Below are 18,868 nucleotides of genomic sequence, written 5' to 3' on the forward strand. Positions count from 1 at the left end.
TGAATAAATTTTGTATTATTAATAGCTATGAGTTCTTAACATTTTTTTTTAAGTTTGAAAAGTAATTTTATAATACTTCAATTATATGTGTATAGCATTTATTCCAGGTTTGGAGAATGAAGCCTTGAGTTTTCAAGGGTGCATTAAGATTCTGGATACAGTTTACTGTCTTCCATCATAATTTAAAGTAGACTGAGCTACCAGAAGTGGGTTAGTAGTCCAGGAAGGGCCTGTACATTTTTATTTAAAGTAATTAGATTTATAGTCACAAAAGATTTTACAGTTCCTCCAGGAATTCAAAGGGCTGAATCTGAGAAATATTGGCAGGCCTCCCAACACTGTGTTCATCAGTCTGCCCTGGTGTGGCTCAGTTGTTCGGGCATTGTCCTGGACACCGAAGGTTGCTGGTTCTATTCCTAGTCAGGGCACATGCCTAGGTAGCAGCACCATCCCCAGTAAGGGGTGTGTAGGAAGCCACCAATAAGTGTTTCTCTCTCCCTCTCCCTTCCTCTCTCACTAAAAATCAATAAGCTATTTTTATTTTTTTTAATATATTTTATTGATTTTTTTACAGAGAGGAAAGGAGAGGGATAGAGAGTTAGAAACATCAATCTGCTGCCTCCTGCACACCCCCTATTGGGGATGTGCCCGCAACCAAGGTACATGCCCTTGACCAGAATCGAACCTGGGACCCTTCAGCCCACACGCCAACGCTCTATCCATTGAGCCAAACTGGTTAGGGCGTCAATAAGCTATTTTTTAAAAAAATCACGTAGTCTTCCTGTTCTGAAACTGAGAAAGGTTGCGATCCCCCAACCTGTGGACCAAATGAGCCCACAACCCCTAGTTCTGGTTGAACCTCTGGTCTCTGTTTTGTGTGTGTCTGTGTCTGTGTCTGATTCACCATGTCTGTGTTCCTAGGAGCTGTTCTTGAATGTGTTTCTTTCTTAGAACATCCTCTTAAAGAATGTGTTTGGGGCCATGTTCCTTATGCAAATCCCCTGCTTTCTGCTGGCTCTCCCTCCTCACTCAGGGACTTCCTTTCTTTTCCCCATCACTTTACGTATCTCTCCTTTTTTGGTCTAATTTCTCTCTTATTTTCTCTCTCTATCTATATATACAAAAGGCTAATATGCAAAGTGCCCCTGCGGGAGTTCAACTGGGAGACCGGCAGTTCTATTGCTCATTATGATGTGCACTGACCACCAGGGGGTGGCATGGAATGAAGGCAGGCCCTGGCCAGTGGCCAGCAGCTGGCAGCTGGCAGCCGGGGAAGGGAGGCCCCTGCAGGCAGCCAGAAGGAAGGTCCCAGCTGGCAGCTGGAAGGCCCCTGTTGGCCCTGATTGCAGGCCAGGCCTAGGGATCCTACCTGTACACGAATTTTGTGCACTGGGCCTCTAGTGTGTGTGTGTGTATATATATATATATATATATATATATATATATATATATATATATATATATATATATGGCCCTCTCTCAACACTCTTTCTCTGTCTTTGTTTTCATTCTTCCCCTTCTGTCTTTCCATCTTCCATTAGTTGTTCATAATTAAATATTTGATGGGGCAAAAGTAGGTTTACAGTTGTGAGTATGTGAAACACATAGTCTATTCTTATATTATTTATTCATTATTATTTTCTATACAAATAGCTATAAACCTACCTTTCCCCAACCGTGTATGTTAGAGGAAGACAATTTTTTTTTACATTGGCTATATTTATAAAATACAATTCTTTGAAGTTTAGTAACTTCAACTAAAAGTTAATGTTTCATTAATTCGTACTATATGAATTTGTTCTTTGTATAGGTTTAAAAATAAAAATGCTATTTTTCTAAGCACTTGCACTCTCGCTTCTGCTCCCACCATGCTGCTGAAAGCTGCCAACTCCGCTAACCCTTTCTCAGGCCTCGTTTCCCATGTTCCGTCTCCTGCTTTGAAAACCCTGTCAGGTAGAAGCGGTCAGACAGTCTGTGCTGCAGTGCTCACCACGTGCTAATAAAAGAGTCTCTTTGGTGTTTGCTTTCCCCTCTAGAACATATGCCCTTCCAAGGCAGGTCTTATCTCCGTGGAACCCTGTCTGTACCCTTGGCACTTCCCTTGGCACCTCGCCTAACAAATGTTTGTTGAACTTAAGTGACCATAGCTGACATGGAGCACATGTGCTGCCTTAAGGGGCATAAAGGTCTAGGGGAGAGGGATTAGAAAGAGGGAGCGGGAGAGAGCGAGGGAGAGGAAAACAGAGGAAAAGGCGGCGGGGGAGAGATAAGAGGGAGAGAGAGATTGAGCTTCAGCTTTGGACCTATAGGTGTAAATAAAGTGCTGGGTGAGCAAAAAGGAGAACACTTGATTTGGGCTGGGAAACCAAAGAAGGTTTTATTAAAATAAAGGAATTTAAACTGGGCCTTGGAGGGTATCTCAACAAGCAGGTTATTGGTGAAGGAGGAGACTATTCAAGGTGTAAAGTGGACATGGAACAAATGTGGGAAGGGCGAGAGAGAAACTATAGGTAACCTGTGCTGTTGGAACAGAGAAGTGGGAGAGAAGGAGAGAACGGGGGCAGGAGGAGGAAGGAGGGAGGAGTGCTGTGCAAGAGTGTCAGTGCGAAATAAGATGAGATGGTTGCACAAAATACCACGTTTTCTAAAATTGCTTGGCCATTGTTTACTGTCCACATGAGACTCATGAGCGTGGAGGGGACATGATGGTAATTGTCCTGGGACAAAGGTGACTTCAGGGCCTCCGGCAGGCACACTGGCGTGGAAGGTAACTGTGTAGGACCACTTCTTTATTGTTTCCCTTCTCGACTCAGAAATCCATAGAATGTATTTTTCCTTCTCTGATCTCCACTGGGTTCTACACGGCATGATTTAGCCCCCGATAGTTTCCTGATTATGTTAACAATGTGTATTTTTGTTTTCCCTACTCGCTCCTTGGCTCCTGGAGGGCTGTGGGCCAAGTGTTTGCATTCTGCATAGTGCTGAGCACAGACAGGAACCTGATGGGCATTTGGTTCCTGTCAGTGCGTCAGTAAGGAGAGCAAGGACAACAGCACACACCCAAAGAAAACGAGCACCAGTGAGGCACATCCATGGTATGTGAGGATGCACTGACTTCAGCTGCCCTGTAGAGCAGAGGCCCAGGACTGATGGTGGGACAGCAGTATCCACACTACTATAGCTGGGACCTTGGCCTTCCTGTGCATGAATGAGGGTCACAGCGCCAGCATTCTCCTCCCAGACCCAATGGACACTCTGTGAAGTGCTCAGTGAAATGATGTCATCGTTACCACTTCATCTAGACCCGTGGTCGCCAAACTGCGGCTCTCGAGCCACATGTGGCTTTTTGGCCCCTTGAGTGTGGCTCTTCATAAGCCTTAGGAGTACCCTAATTAAGTTAATAACAGTGTACCTACCTATATAGTTTAAGTTTTAAAAATTTGGCTCTCAAAAGAAATTTTAATTGTTGTACTGTTGATATTTGGCTCTGTTGACTAATGAGTTTGCCGACCACTGATCTAGACCCATAGGATACCTCTACCTGAAATATTCAGAGAGTAATCATGGGAAGTTATATTTTCTTCTTTCAAAAACATGCTTTGGGATTTTACTGACGTCGATCAATGAAAACACATCACTCTTCTTAGTCTTATGGCTGATGAGTGGTATGCAACTGAAGCCTTTACCAATAAACTTCTAACTAGTTCATGTGATGTGTTGGTAGTTCTGTTCTTGGTGTTGTGTAATGAATTGTATTTTTTAAACATTGTGCTAATCAAAGAAAATCACTTTGTTTTGAATGTTTCTTGTAGTTTATCCTGAGTGTCCGACTAGATTACAGGATCTCCTATATGCTGTCAATATATAAGAAGGAGTTCGGAGAGAGCAATGAGAATGCTGAAACGTCTGCCAATGGCTCTCCAGATACATTAATTCCAGCAGGTACCTCCTTTGTGACAGCTTTTACTATTTGCATTTTCTTTTCCCCAGTACTTGAAAGTACAGTTCATATTTTAAAACGCAGTAGTATTTCTATGAGACAAAATGTAGAAATAATCCCCATTAAATGTAGAAATAATGTATGCAGACATGAAGGGACTGAGTGAGGCAGGACATTAAATAACTTGCCTCAAATGGGAGGGAGGATATTTACTGTGAGTTGGTGCTTGAATGGTTTCTTTTTTAACTTTAGAGCACTGCAAGGCGGAGGTACTGTTTATTGTGCCATTTTACAGATAAGAAAACCAAGGTCAGAGGGATTAAGTTGCTTGCTGAAGGTCATGAAAGGCGTGGAGCAGGGATCTCTCTGAAGTCCCTTCAACTCCACAGTCTGAATTCTGAATCTTTTAAGCATGATGCTATTTTGGTGAAAATCCAAGGGGAATTTTTTTTTGGTGGGGGGGAAGCGGGGGGCCTGGATCAAAGAACAATGTGAAATACAGCCATGGAGAGGAAAGCTGTTTTGTAGGAAGCCACTGCACAACTCTTGAATTAGGAGATGGCTTTTCCCAGTGGTGTGAATGTGTGACTGTGGGTTTTGGTTTCCATGTGTGTTGTTTTTCACTTCTCATGGTTACAAACTATTAATGAATTTCATTTTTCCACATTTAAACAGTATAAGAATAAAGCCAACCGGTCTCTGAGTGGAGGACCATAATGACTACAGAGCATAAAAATAATTGTGAAAATTTCCTGACTATAGAAAATATTTTATGAAACCTAAGAAATATTAAATTGCCATTTTTCTGGATAGTGAACTATGTGTTAAAGAATCAGCCAGTTAACAGAATTCTTTTTCTGGGGATAGGGTTCGTATGCAGATATGAAATGTTCTTCTAACCACACCACTGTGACAAAGTCAGGAACCCTCCTCTTTGTACGTCAATCAATCTGACAGGAATGATTCAGTGATTTCCAGAGTTTAGTTAAAATGGAAGCTAGACCAAATGTTCCCCTGTCTGGCTCCATCCCACCCAAAAGGCAGCGTGCCTCTGCAGACGGGGAAGCTTGCCTAAGCGAGAAGTCGCTCCTGGCACGTTTGCAGCAGTGTTGTTTTTATGCTTCCCAGAAGTGCAGAACCCCAAAGGGCTGTTTCCAGGAATGGTGTGGCAGGACCAGAAAGTCTTGCTGGCGGTTGCATTGACAGTAGCATAAAAATGACTGGCTCTCAGAAGCCAGACTTCTGGAAGCAGGAGCGCTAAGTGTCAGTGAAGTGTGGGAGGGAAAGTCAGGGGGGCACCCCCAGAAAGCCAGTTGTCTCATTTACCTGATTTCTTCTTGCATTGGTTGAATTTGCAAGGGAGAGCTTTCTGCGGGAGAATTCCTTTTCCCTGTTTATGTCTGGCTCTGCTTTCTTTTTGTGCTTTGGAGATGAGAAATAAACTGTGTACTTGCCATTTAAACATGTTATCATAATCAAGATATCTTCAAAATGTTAGTGATGGGGATGGGTGAGGAATCATGATTGGTTCATGTAAAGAAATTAAGCACTGTGTCCCATGAGAAGAAGGGATGGGATTTGAGAAGTAAGCTTAGGTAAAAAGACCATGCTGTTTTGGATTACCATGTACGTCACAAGGTTCATTATAGGTATATTTTGATTCTTTCAAAAACATTATCCTTTCATGTCATCACCCATTTAATTGATGTATGTGTGTGTGTGTATGTTTAGTTGATGCACATATACATACACCAAATGGGTGAAGCGACTTTGTAAATGTCTTTCTGATCTTTTAAATATATCTTTGATTATAGCAATATATGTTAAAAGTGTAAAATTCACTTTAAAATATTGATACGTAAGGTAGAACTGTATTATAACTTTTAAAACATTTGATTTCTGGTAATATAAAGAAATTGAGACAGAATATTTTTAGCTATATCACTATACATATTGTGACTTAATTACACTAAGATAAATAATAGATTTTTCCATTTATCTTTGCAGCTATTGTTCCTGACATAGATGAAATTGCAGCTCAGGCAGAAACTATGTTTGCTGGAAGGTACAGTAACATTTGTGTATCTTTATCTTGTGACTAAAAATTTACTTAGAATTTTATTGATATTTTGTTATTGTTCACCTTCTGTATCTATTTAATTTTAGATTATAATTTTTTTTTTTGCCAAAAAATGAAGCTGATAATTTACTGCAGAAGAGAAAGCATAACTTTTCTTTAGGGCAGGTAAAAAAAGCACAAGAGAACTGAGATCAGTGTATTTTCCTGAATTCTTTTCTTCTTTCCTCAAATAATGACAGCATACCAATGACCTTTAACTCCCCTGGTAAGAATATTGCTGCATCTTACAAAACATTGCTTCCATACAGCTGAGAAATTTGAGGCAAGAAAGTCACTTCTTTCCATGTCATCATTAACTTTATATCTGAGAAATACGGATATTCTCTGCCAATTGGAAATATCCATGATCAAAGAAGTGAAATGCCTCTGGCATGACTGCCCAGTGGCCTTGCTCTTTGTTGCTTTTAACTTGTTTCCTTCTTTTTCAGAAATGAAACTAATTTCAGTCTAAAAGGAAAGTAACATGTCTAAACTACAAATGACCGAGCTCCTAGCATTCATTTTTAGTACAGATTTGCCACGAGAGCTTAAACAAGTTTATATACTACGCCTTTTTCTTTCATTTTCTTTGGTTAGAAAGACAAACAAGAATAAAAGATCAAGGGAACCAAAAAGGATTTTTATCTGTAGTGAACATTTGGCTTTGCTTTGTTTTTCTGTTGTTTTGCCCATTTTTGTTGTTATCATGTGTGTTTTCCTATTCAAGTATTTCATTATTCTCGAGAAGGGAGAAGAATAAACCAGTATCTGATTTTCACCTTAAAATAAGTGGACTTTTTATCCAGAGGAATCTTGCTCAGAGTCCAAATATGTGAAACGCACAGAGCTGCTGAGGGGATGGTGGGATGCGTGTGCGCATGCGCACTGCACCTCCTCAGCCTGGGCCCACCCGACACTGAGAGTTCTGTAGGCTCTAAGGCAGCGGTTCTCAACCTGTGGGTCGCGACCCCTGAAAATACATTCTGCATATCAGATATTTACAGTTATGAAGTAGCAACGAAAATAATTATATGGTTGGGGCTCACCACAACATGAGGAACTGTATTAAAGGGTCGCGGCATTAGGAAGGTTGAGAACCACTGCAGGGAAGTCAATCCTTGGTGTACATCCAACCTAGTATGTCTTTTCAACAGACACTTTGGGTGATTCACATTCCTTTTTTCTTTGCCTCCTTGACTAACCCATCCCGGTGTGCCTGGGAAGCAGAGCAAACGCTTAAAGCCCCACAGCCTGGAAACCCCTCCGCCCTGGACACCAGGGCCAGTGGGTCGCCCCTGCCTTCATGGACAGACACAAGCTGTTCGTTGTGCTTTGTTTCCTTCTCAGTCACATGAGAGAAGAAAAAGTAAAAATCTCTTCCTTTTTTCTTCCCAATTATTTTTTTGAGGGGGAAGTGGGGTGGGGAAGTGCTATCTCAGAATGCATACAGTTTTAACTACCTATGGGTAGGTTTGATATAAACACAGTTCATTTTAGAATTATTTTTGGTTTTCTAGAAAGGAAAAAAATCCAGTTCAACTTGATGACGAAGGCGGCAGGACCTTTTTGCGGGTCCTCATTCATCTGATCATGCATGACTACCCTCCTCTGCTGTCAGGAGCTCTGCAGCTTCTGTTCAAGCACTTCAGCCAGAGATCGGAAGTTTTGCAGGCGTTTAAACAGGTGAGACTCCCAAAGCGCTGCTTCTAACACCCAACCTGACTCCTGGCTGCAGACTTAATGAGACTGTGCAGCTTTTCCGGGAGACACGTTCTGCTATGAGGATAGATATGGCCTTGTCATAAGCCAAGGCATGATGTATTTTATAAAGAGTGCCCACAGGTGATTTTAAGTTAATATCTTTAATGTAAATGACAGGCACTATGATTTAGGAAGGCACGACTAGGGGATAATGCTGTATTAGGAATTTTGTTGCAGCTGCTGCTATGTTGACCTCAGATTTACTGATAAATTTGGGTAGGACAAGCAGTAGCACTGAAATATAATGTTATGTGATTGAAAAATGTTTACATCCAAAAGAAAGAAATTATTGTGGATCTAATCTTTTTCGTTGTCATTTTTGAAGGACATCGAATCTTGAGACTTAGTGAATAATACCTAAGTGCTTACATATGTTTCACTAATACTTTGTTTATTAGAGCATTGGTCTTCATTAGGAAGCTTTACAAGAATATAAATTATTTTTTTCATTTTTTAAAAAGTAATTATATAAATGGATATAATTGTGCATATATTTGTATGCCATATGATACATATAAGTTATGATAAAATAAAAGTTGATATCATGAGGTTTAGACTGTATTGGTATGTTCTTCCACTTATTTTTATGTTTCTACTTTTTTTTAAAACAGAGAGAGTCTCAGAAAAATTAACTTTCGCAGTGAAATTAGAGTCAGGGTATCTTTTATTTCAAATCACTCTTTAGCACTTAGAAGAACTTCGTTAGGGTTCATTCCTTTCATATCTGTAATTCTTTATAACATGTGAATATACTGGGTAGAGTTTACAGATACTTCCAGGTAAATTTTCCCAGTCAACATACATCTAAATATCAATAAATATTCCAGTAGTATTAATCTTCAACTGATAGATAAATATGTAAAAACCTGGAATTTTAGACATAAATGAAATAGGAATACAGAAAGTTCTTAAGTAAATTAAGGGATGAAATTCTTCTGTTTCCAGGTGCAATTGCTGGTGTCCAATCAAGATGTAGATAACTACAAGCAAATAAAGGCAGATCTAGACCAGCTTCGTCTAACTGTAGAAAAATCTGAGTTATGGGTTGAGAAGAGCAGCAGCTATGAGAATGGAGAAATGGGTGAAAACCAAGTGAAAGGTGGTGAAGAGCCAATTGAGGTTTGTTTTCAGTATCTATTTTGAAATAATTCAAATGATATCTTTTGAAACATAGGCCCCACAGTCAAAATTGTTTATAAATACATTTTTTTTCCTGAGTAACAGAACATAAAATTTTCACTTGCCAAGTCAATTAACTGCTTTAACCTGCACTTTGGGTAATTCTTGTCACTTGCTACCACTTCTTACCTCATCTGCCTACTTTTCCACTGAAAATCGTGTAATCCAGGAATCGGGACAATAGGAGGGAGTGAGACGGGGGGAAAAAAAGGAATGGGTTTTTAACCTAGACCTAAAAAAAAGGTGAACTTTTGTTGTCATCATTCACTGTGGCTATTTATTGCAACTTTTAAGCCGTTCCTTTCATTATTGTGACAATAGTATCTAAATGGAAGGACAATATATGCTTTATTATCAACATGAAAACACCAAAAGTCTATGTTTGATCTGAAGAGTAGTAAGATAATGATGGTAAGTCTCTGCTGTATTAGTTTTAGTTTTCAATGGAGTAATTAGTTGCTGTTTTCACATTTCACTAACTATGAAACAACCATTAAAATTTTAAAGCAGTATTTAAATGATAATACTTAGATAGTAAGCCAGTGCCAATGTCATCATTGATGATATAGTAAATTTCTTAAAATGTCTGCATGGGCAGGTAGTTAGTCCTCACCAATTCATATATATCTACTACTAAGGTTAGAAATTTTTTTTTACTTCAAGTCACGGTGATGCTGTAAGTTCAAACTTGAACACAATCTTTTCATCTATTATTTCTTTCTTGCTTTCTTGCATTGATTAGTGAGACTCTCCAGTACAATGTTAAATAGAATTGGTGAGATTGGTCATTTTTGTCTTACTTCTCATTTTAAAGGTAATAATTTTAATATTCCACTACTGAACATAATGTTTATTTTACATTTTTTGAGGATACTCTATCAATTGAGGAAGTGTCCTTCTATTCCTAGTTGGCTAATTATTTTATTTTTTACCATGAATAATTATTGACTTTAATTAGATGTAGCTAATGCATCTATTGATATTATTTTTCTTTAATCTACTAATTTTAATAACATAATCACAAATACAGCTTCTATCATAGTAAGCTTGCATTCTAGAATAAAGGTATCATATTGATATTTTTTATGTTGCTAGATCTGGTTTGTTAATACTTTGTTTAGGATTTTACATTTATGTTGTCAGTAAGATTGGTCTGTAATTTTTCTTGACTGTTCCTGCCAGGTTTAGACTAGTTCCATTGAACAAATAAGGTGCAAAATATTACCATTTTTTGTGTGTAAGATTGGAATGATCTGTTCTGTGGATGTTTGGTAAAACTTGTCTGTAAATCTGCCTGGGTCTTGGATTTAGTTTGGGGGATGATTTTAATTGCAGATTAATTATTTTTAATGCTTATAAATTCATTTAAACTTTCTGTTTTGGGTCAGTGATATATTTTTCTAAGTCACATGTTTTCAAATTTATTGCTATTATTTATTCATAGTCTTTCATTATCTTCTCCTATATCTGTAGCTTCCTACCCCCTTTTCATTCTTTATATTATTTATTTTGTCTCCTTTCTTTTCTGTGCCTCAATTTTACCATAGTTATCTATTTTATTTATCTTGTTTAAAGAACCCGCTCTTGGCTTTGTTAAGCTTCTGGATTTGGTTGCTATTTTATTATAGTTATTCTACTATTCTCTAACCTTTTATGTTGGCATGCTTTTCAGACTTTAAAACAATTTAATGGTATATTTTTCCTTTAAGAAGTTGCCTTCCACAAATTTTGACAAATGGTCATATTTTTATTATTGTTCAGCATTAAATATTTAAACATTTCCATTATGATTTCTTCTTTGGCCCAGAATCACTTGGAAGTGAATTTAAAATTTTCCAAATGTATAGGTAATTTTTTTTGTTTGTTATTGAATTCTTAATTAATGGTGACAAGAAAATCTGGTTATGGTGATATCAGTTCTCCAAAATTTTTTGAGACTTGCTTTTGGCCCATTATACCATCAAGTTTTGTAAATGCTCTATGTGGCTTGAGAAGAGCGGGAATGAGTGCAGGATTCCTTATATATTGTGCTTAAATCATCTGTCTACTTACTACTATTTTTGTTTTCTTAACATATCAGTTATTGAGATTTACTGATATTTTCTACTACAATGGTAGGTTTATAAAATTTCTCTTGTAGTTCTATTGATTTTTATTTTATATGTAGTAAAAGGCTATTTTATTAGATGGGATATATTTTGTTAGATGCTATATATTTCACATTATGTTTTACTAGGAACAAAACACTTTCATCAGTTGAGAATTCTTTGACTTCTGGTTATAGTAATGCATGTTTTCTGGCTTTTTGTTGCTTCTGTTGAGAAGTTTGCTGTCTGTAGACTAGTGTCTTGCTTTAATTCTGAAACTCTAACTAAATGTATGTTAAACCTTGTTATTGCCTCCAGATCTATTAGTTTCCTTTTTATATTTCCCTTACATGGGACTTAGTGCTGAATTTGAAAATTTTCTTTAGAATCATATGAATCTACTTAGATATGTCTTATTGGCCAATTACTCCACCTATTGACTTTTAAGTTCCAGCAATTATATTTTTCATACTTGAAATAATATTTTTTTTTTCAAATATATTTGGTCATTTACAATCACTTTTTGTTGCTTGCTATTTTTGTGACTACATAAGGATCTTTTATAGCCTGTATATAATAATTCCATGATCTAAATTATTTGAGAGTTTCTTATGATTCTCACTTCATTATATTTTTGGTCATCTTTGAAATGAGCTTGTATATATATTTTTTTAAATAGAATTTATTTTCAGATTTAGAAAAGAACTTGTACAGAAAATACAGAACTTTCCCTTATATTAATTATTCTCCCCATTTCCTCTGTTATTAACATCTTACACTAGGTGAGGTACATTTGTTACAATTGATGAGCCAATATCGACACATTATTATTAATTAAAGTCCATAGTTTACTTTAGATTCACTCTTTGTGTTGTACAATTGTATGGCTTGTGACAAATACATGTCATTTATCCACCATTACAGTGTTAGACTGCCCTGAACGTTGGCTCTGCTCTTCCATTTGTCCTTCCTCATGAACCGTTGGCAACTACTGATATATTAAAAATAAATAAATAAATAAATAAATAAATAAATAAAATAAATATTGATTTCAGAGAGGAAGGGAGAGGAAGAGAGAGATAGAAACATCAATGATGAGAGAGAATCATTGATCAGCTGCCTCCTGCACACCGCCCCCCCCCCCTCCCCCACGCTGGGGTCAAGCCCTCAATCTAGGCATGTGCCCTTGACCAGAATCGAACCTGGGACCCTGAGTCCACAGGCTGATGCTCTGTCTACTGAGCCAGACCAGCTAGGGCACCACTGATAATTTTCAATCCCGTTGTAGTTATGCCTTCTCCAGAATGTCATATAGTTGCAGCCATACCGTATATAGCTTTTTGCAGACTGGCTTCTTTCATTTAGTAATAGACATTTGAGGTACTTCCATGTCCTTTTAACACAGGGATGGGGAACATACGGCCTGTGGGCCATATAAGGCCTGCAAAATCATTTGGTCTGGCCCTGCCAAGGCATTAGGGTGAGTTAATTAAATGTTTGACCAAATATAGCAGCCTAATTTTTAAGTTGATAATTTTGTATTGCCCTGCGAATGATGTTATAAGTATTCAAATGGCCCTTGGCAGAAAAAAGGTTCCCCACCCCTGTTTTATAACTGGCTAGTTCATTTTTCTCTTTTTCTTTTTTATCACTGAAAAAACCCCCTTGTCTGGATGTACTACAGTTTTTTTATCCAGTTATCTATTGAAGGGCATCTTGGTTGCTTCCAATTTTGAGTAAAGCAGCTCTGAACATTTGAGTAGACATTGAGCTCCTATCTTTGACTTCAGACCTGGAGGTTGAAATCTGGCATGCTTTTCTCCTTAGAGTATCTGTGATGGCCTATCGCTGTGGCCAGGGGGCACTGCTAGCCTGAGACCAAGTCAGAAGGCAGTGGTCTGGGTGAGCTCCTCAAATTTGACACTTGCTCAGAGTAAACTTACTTTCTGGGTTACAGAGCTCGTAGTATTGACAATTGCCTTCAGGGAAACTTATGTTACCTTGCAGCTTGGACCTCTCTGATCTGGCTTCAGGTTACAGTTTTTTTTCCTTTGTAGATGGAGGGTGGGCTCTTTTGGGGTCATCCTTTATTTTCTGTGAATCTAGAAATGTACTTAAAATAGGTTACATATCTAGGATCTAGTTTTGTAATAGAGGGCCATTTGCAGGTTTAAGTTCGCTATTATTGTAGAAGTCCTTGGGAATGTGTTTACTTAGATATTTAGTAATTTAAAAATATTATGAATTTAGATTCTTTAGAACTTTATATGTGGAATGCCTCTGAGGCTTATGTTTAATCCAGAGAAGATTTCCGTTGCATCTGTGAGGCACTTTAAAATATGTTTTGTAACCATATGGAACAAAGTTTTTGGCTTGGGAATTTTAGGGCTCCTTTATTGGGAATTCTAGTCCCAATCTTGAGATAAGTTGGCTTGTCTTTGTATATAGGAGCTCAGGAGAGTTATTCTCCCCACCCTTGTTTTTGTGGCTTCTGCCAGGCCAAATCCAAGACAGGTGCTCCTTTGCTCTTCTGTGGACCCATCTTCGCCTGCTTTATCTCTGCGGGTGTCTCCTTTAGGTATTCCTGGTTCCAAGGCAGGCTCTCTGATCAGACCTTCCATCTTGCTTGGGAACCAGGCTTTGCTTCCTTTCCTTGTGTGTTGTATGAGACATATTAAAACTCAGTGTCCAACCCTGGCCAGTGTGGCTCAGTTGGTTCGGCATCGTTCCGTGCACTGAAACGTTGCCTGTTTGATTCCCAGTCAGGGCATATGCCCGGGTTGCGGGCTTCATCCCTGGTAGGGGGAGTGATCGGTGTTTGCTCTGATATCAATGTGTCTCTCTCTCTCTTTCTCTAAAAAAATCATTAAAAAATCTTTAAACAAAAGCAACAACAGCAAAAACCTCAGTGTCCAGGTTATCAGGTATAGACTGATGCCATCAAGGCCAAAAATAAATCCAGTGTTTGATAACCCCTTTGAAAATTTGATGTCTTTCTGGCCTCCATTTGCTTTCTTCTCTTAACTTAAAGATATTTTATTTTAATTTTTTAAACATTTTTCTTTATTGCTTAAAGCATTACAAAGGGTATTACATATGTGTCCTTTTTTTTCCCCGCCCTTGACAATACCCCGGCTTCCCCTACCCCCCAGGGTCTTATGTCCAATGGTTATGCTCATATGCATGCATACAAGTCATATTTTAAATATTTTATCTATCACTCAGAAGCGTTGTACAACTCCTACTTTGTCATATTCTATATTCGACAGTTCTCAACAGTGGAGAACTCTCTTTTATTTCCAGCCCCTGTATTTATCCTTGTAATGTCTGTTCTCTGATGCCGGGTTTGAGGCAATGTCAGTCCTGTCTGAACTTCCTCTACTTGATTGCTGTCAAGTTTCCCCAGAGCAAAAATCTTTGTTTTGAACATTCTGCTTAAAGTGCTGTTTCAGTCTGCTCACCATCATGCCTCCTTGCCTCTGTACACACCTGAATTTCTCATTTCCCTTCTTCAAGTTTGATATCTGGAATCAAGTCTAATATTCGAGATTTGACTCTTGGTGTCAAAGAATGAGCACACAGAATGGATCCTTAAAACAGTATGACGTAACGTTTGATTCAATACTGAGCTGTGGAGTACAGGAGAGGGAGAAGCCACTGTGGGCCTGGCTGCATGGAGAAGGCTTCCCTACTTGGAAGGATTGGGAGGATTTACTTAGCTAATGGATTCAAAAATAGTAACAAGAGAAGCAGAGTTCAGCAAGAATAAGTGATTTGTATTTGAAGTAACTGGAATTTGGGAGCCTTTGAAGATTCTTGGGTAGTGAGGGGAGTATACTGTCTAGGAAACGGTCTGGCAGAACCCAGGGTGGTTCAGCAGAACAGGAGTCGAGGGGTGGGGACCAATTAGGAGCCTCTTGTCCACGTTCAGGTGTGAGGTTATGTAAGCATGAGCCAGGGAAGTGGCTGTATACAAGTAGGTGGATTGAGGAGCCAGGAAAATAGAACATTATAATTGATGAATATTAGGTGAATAAAAGTGAGAAACTACAGAGTTACTAACTTGTACACAGCCAAACAATCCATGTTATGCAATGAACCAACTGCCAAAGACAGTGAAAATTTATTGTCAACAGGAAGAAATATGTTACAATCCGAATGGAAACAGCCAGTCGCAGGCAGCTCTCTAGCAGGTCATACAGATAATCATCCTTTGTTGTTTAGTAAACCCTTACGAAGGCTCTAAACACAGGATGGTTGACATTGTTTTCAAACAGCTCATACTGATGTAACGAGGTGTCTGCTTAGATATCAGAAGACCAGATAACCGAATGTGGTTCTTCATTTTAGTCATAAAAAAATGTTTCCAATAACATAAAAGTGTTGTGTGTTTTTTTCCCCCCTCAGTGATAAGTTGTGTTTACTCTGGGCAATAAATGTGAATTTATGGTCCATCTATGAACAAATCTCATATATGGTCCAAAATGATCCCATTACTGTACTTGATCTCTTATAAATAGGAGGATGGGATGGATTTGGTCATATAATAAATCCATTGTGTTTTTGTGTATTATAGTGTTTCCTTTTATTAAACATATCTTCCTGGGCACTAAAGACTATACCATCATTGCTGAAAGCTTAAAAGCTAGAGTATAGCAAGTTGGCAGTATCAGTAGCATTACTAATTCATCACATTCAAATACATGTTGACTTCTAAATATAGGAAGGAGGGATTAACTTCGGAAACTGTATCTGAGTGGGTTAAGTCAGGATTGCCCTTCATGTTCATCCACCTCTTAATTAAGGGTTGAGAAGCAGGCCACTTGGGTATCACAGTGCTTCTTAAAGAAGTGCCCACTCATGTTATTGGTTTTGGCTGTTAATTTTTCTTCACAATAATTGTGCCTATATGGATATATCTATATTTATCTCTCATCTGTAATCCCTATGTGTGGTTCCTGCTTCTTTTAACAAAAACACAACACTCTCTCACTGATCTAAAGTCTGATGTTTAAACCGCCTACCTAGTTTTTACTTCAAAGACAATACATACTAGTATTTTCGTTTTCAGGGTTTCCGATAGATTCTTTGTCATATTCATGCATTCTAGATTTATATCTGCTGGGTTTTGCTTCATAACCTTTTGCTCTTTTAACGGATGTGTGATGTATGGAATAAAATGAACTGAAAAAAATATCCCCAGGGGCTCACTCTGGGTTGTCTGGACAACAAGCTGGCCAGACTGGTTTTGTGAGTGTGTGTGTGTGTGTTGGGGGGGGGGGGGGGTTGGGGGGGGTGGGGGGAGGTGGAAGTGGGTGGTTAGCTTCTCTTCTAAGAGGCTGTACCCTAATTTGGTTTCTGGTGGGACCTGTGGCTTCTGCCCTTCAGGAGGAGCAGTCCAATTCCTGTGGGTCCATAGCTGGAGTCCCTGATCAGTTCCGGAGAGCCTGGTGCCAAGCCTGGTAACCTATCTTGATTGATAGGCTACTCTCCGACTTGCCCTGAAGAATTTCAATGAGGTGAGGGTATGGGTGTAGTTCCTCAGAAATCTAGACCCATACTCTTGTTGAGCAGAGCGCTCAGCACCTTTTTTGGGATGAAGGAAAGAAGGGGGATACATGCCTTCTCTTCTCTTGTTGACACTCAGCTTGTAGTTTCCCCTTTCCCAATAAAGCTGTTCTTTATCTATGCTGGGTGAGGCTGTGGAGTATCCTGGGCATGTGGCAACCAGGGGGACCCACCTGGGGCGAGAAGTAGTATTTCTCACTTTATGATGATTTTAAACAGCCTTCTATTTAAAAGTCCTTTCAGAAGAGTTCCTGATTGTTTGCATTTAATGATACAATCTCATTGTTGAGTGTTATGTGTTCTTTCTGAACACCAGCTTTCCTCAGAGGCACTTGAATTTTAGTTTGCAGATTTATCTTAGTGAGAGAATGAATTTAATTCCTTTCCTTTTCTCCTTTTCTTCCCTTCTCTTCATTTTTTTGTTTGTTTTGTTTTTCTATTTCTCCTTAGGCACACCTTCTTTGACTGATGGTCCACATCCCATTACTCTTTAAAAGTAAAGACTGGTTTCCATTCCTTGCCTACCACATCTGATCCTTTTTCTTTGATGAAGCAAACAGGCAAGGAGGCAGGTCCCTCTAGATTCTAGAAGGATATCTTGAAAGAAAATTGTGCTTTCCCAAGTGTTAATATTTGGATTCTGCACAGCAGGAAATAGTTCTGTATGAACTTTGTTTCTTTGGCAAAACTTGTGATTGACAGACTTGTGATGAAAGTAACTGGTAGAATGTCTAACCTTCATGACTTGGTCCAGAAACATCCATGAGTTTTAGACAGCTCTTCCTACACTATCTGGTTGAGGGATGCTATCGTAATTGCACAAAGAACTTTTATCCATCAATTTTGGAGAGTGATTTTCTGAGTTTTCCTTTCATGGGATTTATTTTCTTGTCTCTGTTTTCTATTTTTTGTCTCAAATCTCATCATATATTTTATTTGTTTATATGACATACTAGAGGCCCGGTGCACAAAAATTTGTGCACTCGGCAGCGGGGGGGGCGGCTCCTCAGCCCGGCCTGTGCCCTCTCGCAGTCTTGGACCCCTCGGGGGATGTCCACCTGCTGGCTTAAGCCTGCTCCCTGGGGGATTGGGCCTAAGCTGGCAATCAGACATCCCTCTGGCAGCCTGGGAGCCTTCAGGGGATGTCCACTTGCCAGCAGGGAGCAGGCCTAAGCTGCAGTCGGACATCCTTAGCACTGCTGAGGAGGCAGGAGAGGCTCCCACCACCACCACTGTACTGGCAGCTGTCAGCCTGGCTTGTGGCTGAGCAGAGCTCCCCCTGTGGGAGCGCACTGACCACCAGGGGGCAGCTCCTGCATTGAGTGTCTGCCCCCTGGTGGTCAGTGTGTGTCATAGTGACCAGTCATTCCCAGTTGTTCTGCTGTTACGGTCAATTTGCATATTACCTTTTTATTATATAGGATAGAGGCCTGGTGCACGGGTGGGGGCCGGCTGCTTTGCCCTGAAGGGTGTCTCCGATCAGGGTGGGGGTCCCTGCTGGGGTGCCTGGCCAGTCTGAGGGAGGGGCTGATGGCTGTTTTCAGGCTGACCAAGGCCCCCAGTGGGGACCCTCACCCCATGAGGGTGTGGCCAGCCTGGGTGAGGGGCTGATGGCTGTTTGAAGGCTGGCCACGACCCCAGCCACCCAAGCCCCCAGTGGAGGCTGGCTGGAAGCAGGTATCTGGGATTTATTTATCTTCTATAATTGAAACTTTGTTGCCTTTAGCGGAGGCCGCAGCTGTCCTGGCAGGCGGGAAGCTTGGCTTCCTCGATTGCCGGGGCAACCAAGCCTCCTGCTTGCTCCAGCTTCATGGCTGCCGGCCGCCATCTTGGTTGGGTTAATTTGCATATAGTCGCTCTGATTGGCTGGTGGGCGTGGCGTGGGGGTATAGCGAAGTTACAGTCAATTTGCATGTTTCTCTTTTATTAGATTAAATACTCCTGTCCTTTATGCCTGAGCTAAGGCTACCTTAGATAATTGCTAAAGATGAGTATCAGTTAATAAGGCCTTTCACAAGACATGGGTCTGAAAACTAATTTTTTATTTTGAGCCAAATGTTACTTTACACATCTTCATTCTATTTGGTTGTAATGTGAATTTTTATATGAATTTGGTTCTTTGAATTACTTCCACTGTAAGAATCTTTCCCCGCTTGTCTTTTGGCTTACATTAAATTAATGCTGTTTTAGCATAAACTATCCGACTTGTATTTT

The 18,868-nt window shown here is 39.5% G+C and overlaps 1 protein-coding gene across 1 annotated transcript in view; it reads left to right on the forward strand.

Annotated features, from left to right (window-relative positions):
• ITPR2 (inositol 1,4,5-trisphosphate receptor type 2) overlaps positions 1 to 18,868 on the forward strand; it is a 425,687-nt gene that overhangs the window by 171,332 nt on the left and 235,487 nt on the right. The window contains exons 23-26 of the mRNA XM_070410528.1: positions 3,813 to 3,942; positions 5,948 to 6,005; positions 7,577 to 7,742; positions 8,766 to 8,939. Coding sequence (XP_070266629.1) covers positions 3,813 to 3,942; positions 5,948 to 6,005; positions 7,577 to 7,742; positions 8,766 to 8,939 — 528 coding nt within the window. The remainder of the gene's footprint in view (positions 1 to 3,812; positions 3,943 to 5,947; positions 6,006 to 7,576; positions 7,743 to 8,765; positions 8,940 to 18,868) is intronic.

The sequence above is a fragment of the Myotis yumanensis genome, unplaced genomic scaffold (assembly GCF_028538775.1).
Source record: "Myotis yumanensis isolate MYYU_CA2020_CCGP unplaced genomic scaffold, mMyoYum1.0.hap1 SCAF_3, whole genome shotgun sequence".
NCBI lineage: Eukaryota > Metazoa > Chordata > Mammalia > Chiroptera > Vespertilionidae > Myotis > Myotis yumanensis.